This window comes from Watersipora subatra, chromosome 5 (assembly GCF_963576615.1).
Source record: "Watersipora subatra chromosome 5, tzWatSuba1.1, whole genome shotgun sequence".
Classification (NCBI taxonomy): Eukaryota; Metazoa; Bryozoa; class Gymnolaemata; order Cheilostomatida; family Watersiporidae; genus Watersipora; species Watersipora subatra.
Window position 1 is genome coordinate 33662836 of NC_088712.1, and position 10168 is coordinate 33673003.

At 36.7% G+C, this 10168-nt stretch overlaps 1 protein-coding gene across 4 annotated transcripts in view; it reads left to right on the plus strand.

Annotated features, from left to right (window-relative positions):
- The window catches only part of LOC137396471 (zinc finger C2HC domain-containing protein 1C-like), a 62893-nt gene extending 53023 nt beyond the window's left edge, over positions 1–9870 (plus strand). For all 4 annotated transcript variants that reach the window (XM_068082759.1, XM_068082762.1, XM_068082760.1 and 1 more), the window contains 2 exons: positions 2660–2850; positions 9244–9870. In XM_068082759.1, the coding sequence (XP_067938860.1) occupies positions 2660–2850; positions 9244–9504 (452 nt within the window). In that variant the 3' untranslated portion in view covers positions 9505–9870. The remainder of the gene's footprint in view (positions 1–2659; positions 2851–9243) is intronic.
- The last annotated feature ends 298 nt before the right edge of the window (positions 9871–10168 follow it).

The window sequence follows — 10168 nt, forward strand, 5'->3', positions numbered from 1 at the left end:
TTTCGGGTCTTAACTTTGATAAAAGTGAGGCTTAGCAAGTTTTAATAACGATTTTCGTCCAAATAAATCTGTCTATTTGTGTATAATCCGATCAGATGGGTAAGTTTTAAGATAATGCCGACAGTTTACAAAGACTTGGTAACATATTTAAATAGGTTTGTATGTGTTTTGTATCGTTATTATACTTTAACGACTCTACAAAACGATGGTTAAATTTGTTGATGAAATTTTGATACAAGGGTTCGTCTCATTGTTGATGAATAATTTTCGGGAGTTGTGTGCACATGTGCATTTATCATAAATCTCCCAACCAATCGCTTCGCTCTTGTTTGGTCGTGGGATTACAGAGTCACTAGTTATTACAGGGTCACTAGTTATTACAGAGTCACTAGTTATTACAGAGTCACTAGTTATTACAGAGTCACTAGTTATTACAGAGTCACTAGTTATTACAGGGTCACTAGTTATTACAGAGTCACTAGTTATTACAGAGTCACTAGTTATTACAGAGTCACTAGTTATTACAGGGTCACAAGTTATTACAGAGTCACTAGTTATTACAGAGTCACTAGTTATTACAGAGTCACTAGTTATTACAGGGTCACTAGTTACTACAGGGTCACTAGTTATTACAGTCACTAGTTACTACAGGGTTGCTAGTTATTACAGTCACTAGTTACTACAGGGTTGCTAGTTTCCATAGCCTGTGGGTAGATTCTGACTTCTCCTATACCTTCAGGTGTTGAAATCTTTTTCAAGTAATTCGAACTATACTTAGCCTTGGGTCTTGCGGCTTTAGACTAAATCAGGTCATGTAGGCACAGTCTGTGAATCCTTTGAGTTTTTGTTTGTACGTAACTTCTTATAATTATATTGTTTTAAAGGGATGCTATACTACTTTATAATATGCATTACTATGTATTATATTATTAAGCGTAAATGTATAGCATTACACTTATAGTTCTTGTTCGTTTAATGTCAATGTATTAGTTATTATATAATCTACAGGTGAAAAGTAATGAAAGCTACAAATGAAATGTTATTATCCAAGTACTGCAGATTATAACACACAGTGTAAGAATATATTGGGCTGCAGGAGTCCTTGTGAGGGTCTTCCTTAGAGGCGTTAGAAGACAGCATAACTAAAGCTGTAGCTTTGATATATTAGATAGTTCGGTGTTAGTTCCAAATTAGAAGCTACATTTTTTTATTTCACTCAAATCTAGAGAGCTGATGTACAAAATTAGAGTGTACTTGATCTAAGGGATAATCTTTACAACATGTGTTGGTGCTATGAGAGGAGTTATTTACCTGCGTGTGACTAGTCTGAGGTATACCTTGAGGAGTTATTTACCTGCGTGTGACTAGTTTGAGGTATACCTTGAGGAGTTATTTACCTGCGTGTGACTGGTCTGAGGTATACTAAGAGGAGTTATTTACCTGTGTGTGACTAGTCTGAGGTATACCTTGAGGAGTTATTTGCCTGCGTGTGACTGGTCTGAGGTATACCTTGAGGAGTTATTTACCTGCGTGTGACTAGTCTGAGGTATACCTTGAGGAGTTATTTACCTTCGTGTGACTAGTCTGAGGTATACCTTGAGGAGTTATTTACCTTCATGCGACTAGTCTGAGGTATACCATGAGGAGTTATTTACCTGCGTGCGACTAGTCTGAGGTATACCTTAGCCTGTGATGCAAGAACAAGAGACTTGTTAGACAAGTCAAGTTAAGTGATTATACTTATAACTGGACAAACATAAGTCTTGTTATGAGATCACTCTCATCATATTTGAAAATATTTTATCAAAAAGTATAGATATTTTTTTATCATTTGAGATTTTGTTTTTAGAGAGATGTTTTTAGGCGATGTGACTGCCAGGCATTTCAAGATTAAATCAACAAAAAATGGTTGAGGTAAAAAACACACAGAAAAGAAAGCCAATCTTAGATATCCCCAAAAATGACGTCAATTTCAGTTCATACTGTTTATAAGTAATAAATACACGGTTTCATCAGCATGCGGTACTCATATGTTTTCTACAGAATTTAGAGAAAAACAATGGGATAAATTTTAACCAATCTATCTTTAAATCATTCGAAACAGCTATAGCGATATACATGTACCTGAGGCTATATTTGAATTTTTATTCCAACAATCATGAGCAAATACAAAATAAAATATATGTTAATAGAAACGTGTAACACTGTAACTTGAACGCAAAAGTGGATGTCAATAACGAGAGGCACAAACTAAAACATGACTATTGACATCATTTATGGGAAGTATGTTCTTTCTGAGCATTGTAACTGTAACTGCGATCGAATTTCATTGATTTTAATCTTGAAATTTTCTTGCAGCCAGATCACCCGAGACAAAAAAATCTTCTTTGTTACAAAAAATATGCTTGGCGATAAAATCTTTAAAACTTGCGTGAGTAACTTGGGTAACCTTTTAAATACTTAAATGGGAACTATTAGGTTGTGGCTGTGGAGCTTGTCTTTTTTCATAAAACATGTTTTTATATTTTCAAATTTAATTTGTAAATCGTAACATAATTTGGTTCAAGTGATTTTGGTCCAACTAGCATCCTTTGAGGGAAGAAGTGGTTTTGAAATAAGGAATCACTGTAAATATTAAAGGAGTAGATTTTGTGTGTAGGGTTGGATGTCGTTCTCGCCGAGTGCTCTGTGTGTGGAAGAAGGTTCGCAGAGGACAGGCTAACTACGCATCAAAAAGCGTGTAAAAAGTCGCACAAGACAAGGAAACAGTTCAACGCTGCTGCTCACAGAATTGCTGGCTCCGGTGCCGAGCAGTTTCAGTACAAGAGGAAACGGGCTGAGACTAAAAAGGTAGGAATATTGTTACAGTCTAACCTCGATCTATAGAGCTGTCTGAAGCCATAATAAGAGGAAAAAAGATTGCTTTCAGCGGGATTCAAACCCGCAAATATCGACTAGATAGATGAATACTCTACTACCTTGTTGCATTTGACCACCTTGTTGTAGTTGGGATTAAATGTGCACATAGTTATTACTTCTGGTGATCTCTCGCGGTGCACCGGACTGCCAGGGTAATAGTTACGCACAACATTAAAACAAATGCATTCTATAAACTTGTGTAAAAATCAAGTTGAAAATTAAATTACCCTAGGACACTTATGTATTCGCGGCATCTAACTTTCGCGTTTTCGCGGTGTCATCCTCTCGCGAAAGTTTCATGTGCGAAACTAAACTATCATAACAAACGAGCGAAAAAGCGAAACTAAATAGCTTTGTTCATTGATACTGTAGAATGGAATTTTATAACGACATTTATTTTAACGCTTTTAACGACCACTATAGATAGCATCATTAAAATATAAACCAACAAAATAATTTGACTGTCAAAATTTATTATGTTATTATTTTGCAATTAATTATGATTATTTTCCCATTAAGAATGATTTATAATGATAGGAATTTGATGTCAATGCACACACATTAGTAGCGTTATGGTTTGTTGGGGACATCAATCAATGCAGTGAGAACCGTGTGTTGAAAGAAAATAAGACACACTGACACTCGCAGTACTACACAAGCAGCATGGCTCTGGAAAGGTTTGGATTCACCACTGACACCTCTTCAATAACTTGTAATTTTTTGAGATTTGTTTTGTTTTAAGTGATGTGACTGATGAGACGTTTTTAAATTAAAATAGGCAAAACTTGACCGCAGTTAAAACGCTCAGAAAAAAGACATCTTTTTCTTTTGAGCGTTTTAACAAAGATCAATTTTGCCGATTTTATTTTAAGTTCATTCGGAGCACGGGCTAGCCGGGTCACGCACTCAAGGATTTTCGCCACGCACATACAAAATAAAAACAACAGGGTAGACACACTTCTCGCGGTCTTCCGCACGAATATTCAAAAATACTAACAGATGTCAATTCTATTGGCCAAACACAACCTACTATAGATGAGCAACCTATTAATGTATCCGAATACCTCATATAAAATAAGCCAACCAAGTTAAATAATAGTTAATACCCACTTTTTCTCTGGAAATATGCCTGCCTGCGGTTTTTGGCCAAGAATAACCAGGGTGTCTAGAATACACCAAAATGTCTCTCACGGGTTCCGGAGGTAGCCCATACTGTAAATTAAGTTCGGGTGTTCATATAAAGACCCGGCCCCTTGATACGCTTGATAATCGTTTGCAAACCTTTATAAAAGTCGTTAACAAAAATATTTTGCCTCTGATGATGATAATAATGATGCCTAAGAACTACTAGAAGTTGATGTTTGTCTCTATGGCTTGGAATGAAGTGATATTCTACAGCGATAAAAACCGCGTCCATGGCCGTTGGGCAAATAACTTTTCGAATAAATGATGTTGAGGTCGAGTTATCTGAAGCAATTTATCATTGCGTTGGAACTGACCAAACAAATCCGTTTGAGTTAACCTTGTGTTTGAGATGAAATGTTACATTTTATCTGAGGGCGAGTTATCCGAGTTGGACTGTACTTACCGTAAAAAATTCCCAAAAAGTTAGGGCCGGCCAGCCGCCCCAGTGAAAACGGGCCTGTTGATAGTCCAAGAAACAAATGGCAGCAAGCGATCAAATTGCATTATCGACCTTGCCCACACCATTCTACCTGCGGTTCACGATTACAAACTAGTCGCAAATTGAAAAAGATTTTTATCGGTGAACTGAACCTGAGGAATCTAATTATGTTTGTTCCACTGCATTTATTTTCACATCACTATATTTTCACACTCATCAGAGCTGCGAAATTAAGTTGCTGCGAAATTTTACTCTGTGAGCTACTCACGAAACTAAATACTAGCGAAATATAAGTGTCTTAGGGTACACGTAAGATACTAACTGAGTCGAGTCATATAATCAATAAACAGAGATGATTGATGGTCAGTTAGTGTAATAAGTTTTGTTGGGTCTGTGAAGCAGGCTCAGCTACACAGTGTAGATAATCATCAGATAGCATCAGTTTCAACAGAGTCTCAACATGCTGTGTGTTGGGAACGCTTTCAAATCACTTATGTCATCGGTAAAGTCTGTTAAAACGAATACACTTTTCTCATTTTAAACACTCAGTTTTACTATAAGCCTGTTTAATTTTAACAAAGATTATGGTGGTTGTTTCCCTTTTCGAACACCCAATGATCCCTTTGACCTAATGATGTAACAGTCTAAGTCATGATAAAGAGCTCATGGTTTCTTTGACCACTAAACATGCTTTCTCACAAAGGAGTCGACTTTTGTTTGTGGCCGCCTTGCTATGGAAGTTTCTAGAAACATGAGGAAAGGAAAGTGCTCAAGACTAGTTGAATAATAAATAGTCGGTAGCACATTTCTGATGGTTATAAATAGGTCAGCTGTCTTTTGCTCTTATCACCTGGTCTCTGTCTTCCACTATTAAACATTGTCAACAAACTTACTCAGGCCTTCACGGCATAAAAGTTTGTTAAAGGGTGTCGTGCCAATTCTTTGGTGGCTACATGGGCCTGTCTACTCAGACCAACAAATTGTGTCTTTTGCGTAGCCCTGGTAGTGCGTCAAAATTTAATGTGTTGCATCAAATTTATATATTTTATCAAATATATAATAATAATTATATTATTATTATTATAATTGTATATAATTTATCAAATATCGGTATTCATCGGTAGAAATAAAACTGATACGCCTACGATTGGCTGAAAACTTTTATTATAATAAATATAATCTCAATTTCATTTTCATTATTTTCAACATCATCTCATTTCATCTGAAATTCGCTTTTAATTGAAAGCTTTTAAACTGTTTACTTGTTTACACTGTTTACTTGTTTACACTGTTTACTTGTTTACATTGTTTACTTGTTTACATTGTTTACTTGTTTACACTGTTTACTTGTTTACATTGTTTACTTGTTTACACTGTTTACTTGTTTACATTGTTTACACTGTTTACTTGTTTACACTGCTTACTTGTTTACACTGTTTACTTGTTTACACTGTTTACTTGTTTACACTGTTTACTTGTTTACATTGTTTACTTGTTTACACTGTTTACTTGTTTACACTGTTTACTTGTTTACACTGTTTACTTGTTTACACTGTTTACTTGTTTACACTGCTTACTTGTTTACACTGTTTACTTGTTTACACTGTTTACTTGTTTACACTGTTTACTTGTTTACATTGTTTACTTGTTTACACTGTTTACTTGTTTACACTGTTTACTTGTTTACACTGTTTACTTGTTTACATTGTTTACACTGTTTACTTGTTTACACTGCTTACTTGTTTACACTGTTTACTTGTTTACACTGTTTACTTGTTTACACTGTTTACTTGTTTACATTGTTTACTTGTTTACACTGTTTACTTGTTTACACTGTTTACTTGTTTACACTGTTTACTTGTTTACACTGTTTACTTGTTTACACTGCTTACTTGTTTACACTGTTTACTTGTTTACACTGTTTACTTGTTTACACTGTTTACTTGTTTACATTGTTTACTTGTTTACACTGTTTACTTGTTTACACTGTTTACTTGTTTACACTGCTTACTTGTTTACACTGTTTACTTGTTTACACTGTTTACTTGTTTACATTGTTTACACTGTTTGCTTGTAATACTTTTCTTTAGACCAAACTATAGTAAAGATAATAGCTGAGTGTTATTATTATTGTTATTATTGCTGACACAAGTTGTTTTTCATTGGTATATAAATATGCTGACGATACATCAAGAACAGTACAGTGCACCCCGAGTTACGACGTCTCTGTTGTACAGTTTTTTTGCCTCACGATGTGGAACACGATGTTTTCCATCCACTAGATACGGCATTTTTTCGTTATACGGCATCAACAAAAATGTCCCTCGAAATTCAAATTTGACGGTCGGTAAGCTGAATACGCAGAAATAATGAAGATGTCGATATGCTATTTGCTGGAGTTTCTCCCACAATGCCTAAAAGAGATACGATGCTCGCTCTCTTTCTCTCCCTCTCTCTTTCCCTCTCTCTCCCTTTTAGTTCAGCATTCTTCGCGTTTCGTAAATGCTTGATATTGAGTGAAATGAAAATTTGTGAAAAGTAAGCAGAAATTTATTGTGCATTGTATTGTTTAATATAATATTTATTAGAAACTTTAATTCATTAACTACATATATAAATACATATATAACTTTAATTCATTAACTACATATATAAATACATATAAACTTTAATTTATTAGTCAGGTAACATTAAAGGAAGAAGTAAGAATTATAACTATAATCGTAAACAGATCATAACCACTAAATACACTAAAGGGGTGTTTGCATTAGATAATTACTATGAGGTTCTATACCACTCTACACGACATTTCCCATGGAACGAAAATGTCGTTTAGAGGGTATAGAAAGTTTTTATGTTCTATACCCTCTATACAATGCCAACACTGAAATGAACTATAGCTGTATGACGAGGGTCCACTGTATTGGAACACTACTTGTTATGCCCTTCTCAAACCCTAGGCCAATACTGATTTGTCCATCCATTGCCTGGAATATGTTTTATTTCCATGGACATGTGCTCTTATTGCTACTTATAACAAAATTATCTTGAGCGTTAACTGACATGCGTAGTCTATGTGTTTGCCACTTCATCTCATAAATCAGTTGGTAGTTTACTCTTTAAGGCCTCCTCTCAATTTTTTATGGCCATAAATGCCTTTTCATGTTCCCTCGGTTTCTTGTTAGCACAGCAGTTTTCTTGATGCCAAACCATATAGGGGATGCCACACCATCTTAGGGGATGCTGCACCATCTTAGGGGATACCAAACCATCTTAGGGGGATGCTGACACCATCTTAAGGGATGCCGCACCATCTTCAGAGAGGCTGCACCGTCTTAGGGGATACCAAACCATCTTACGGGATGCTGACACCATCTTAGGAGAGGCTGTTCCATCTTAGGGGGTATCAAACCATCTTAGGAAAGGCTGCACCATCTTAGGGAATACTAAACCATCTTGGGGGGATGCCGACACCGTCTTAGGGGAGGCTGCACCATCTTAGGGGATGCTGCACAGTCTTAGGGGATGCTGCACCATCTTAGGAGAGGCGGCACTATCTTAGGGGAGACTGCACCATCTTAAGGGAGGCTGTACCATCTCATGGGATGCCACACTATCTTAGGGGAAGCTGCACCATCTTAGGGGATGATGCATCATCTTAGGGGATGCTGCACCATCTTAGGGGATGCTGCACCATCTTAGAGGAGGCTGCATCATTTTAGGGAAGGCTGAACCATCTTAGGAAATCCCGCACCATCTTAGGGGATGTCACACCATCTTAGGGGGTGCTGCACCATCTTAGGGGATGTCACACCATCTTAGGGGATGCCGCACCATCTTAGGGGAGGCTGCACCACCTTAGAGAGGCTGCACCATCTTAGGAGATGCTGCACCATCGCAGAGAGTTGATAGGTTGTAGAAAAATTTTACTTTTTTCACTGAACGAAGATGATTACAGCTCTAAAGAGATATAGAAGGCCATTTGGTAATTTTACAATTGAAAACAAGATAACCTCTGCTTTACATCATAACATAAGTTTTGGATAGTAAGTACATAAATCCTCTGATATATTCACTTCAACTCTTTTACAAGTACGTAGGCTGTCTCTTAGTGATTGCATAGAACTGTCTTTGCAGCATCACATCGTAGGACCGCCCATCATGTCGCCGCTGTAGCCTCTGTATTACACGGAAAATTATAGATCCTATTGGAAAACCGTTGTTTGTTATTGTGATTAGATTTGTATCATTTTTTTGTGATTTTACTGGAAGCTACAAATTAGCTGAGTCATAAACTTTGGTAAGCATTATTAAAATATTGGCATGGGTTTTGTAATGTTGGTAGTAGATTATGACAACCACCCCGCAACATACAAAAAATGTGCTCGGTGAATACTGAAAGTTTTTATTGGATTAGTTCATGGTTACCCTTTCATCCACCTCAGTTCATTGAAGGTGGTATGCAGATGGCAACTCTCAGTCTAAGAATATGTGTTCATCTCTACTGTTACCCATCAAATACCCCCATTCAGCTATAGATACTATTATAGGCATTCTAAAAGCACCGACAGCAAATTAGCCTACATTTCAGTTACGCATATCGTAATGTTCAATGAGGTTAAAGAATGGGAAACTTTTTAAATGGATCAATTGTCTTTATTGGCGTTGAAGACTCCAAGCTAACTGCTTTCTATCTGCAGATCCCTAAAAAAGACTGGAGAGCTCAGAGGGAAGAGTTCATTAGTGCCATCAGATATGCTAAGAAGGCAGCGGCTATTGAGGCTCAAGGAGGCAATGTCGCTGAACTGCTACCACCTCCTCCTAAGGCAGAAAATCCAGACTACGTGCAGTGCCCCCATTGTAGTAGAAGGTTCAATGAGACGGCAGCGGAGAGACATATTCCTAAATGCAAAGATATTAAGGCTAAACCTACGGCGCTGAAGAGGGGCAGTCGCAGATAGACAACCCAGTTACACGCAGCCTCTGTTCAAACGTTGTAGTTTATCACACTAGCCTTAGCTCAACAGTTGTAGCCAAGCATGGGTAGTCTGAGCTCAGCATATGCAGTCCAACATTAATAGAGCAGCTAAAGAGTAGCATTCATAGAATATTACATTACTTTGCATTCTTAAACCTCTTATTATTATTATTAACTATAGGAAGGCTAGTCATCCATCCGTCCCAACAATCATACACCATTTCCCTCAGGCTTTTATTTTATACGTACATGTAAATGTATTTATTGCTCGTTCGAGTCTAATCATAAAACCATTTGATGACGGTCTCTTGTTTTTATTGTTATATTTATTGTTTAAATATATTTCCATTGCTCGTAGTGCTGTTCTCCATGCGCTTTGAAATGCAGCATAAAACTTCACCAAAATAATTGTTAGTGCCTCCAATTTTTTAAGTTTTTCGTCTCTGAACATAATTTTCCTTGATGCATCACATCCTTGATCACAATCTTAGCGTGAAACATAATGGCATCCGCTATAGGAATACTCCAATATGGCGGAAAGCAAAGGAAATTTTGCATTTGACAATAAATCGTTCAATCATATTCATCGAAGTGTTGCCATTTAAAGAAATGCATTTTGTGTTTTCTTTTTTTGTGATTCTATTTCG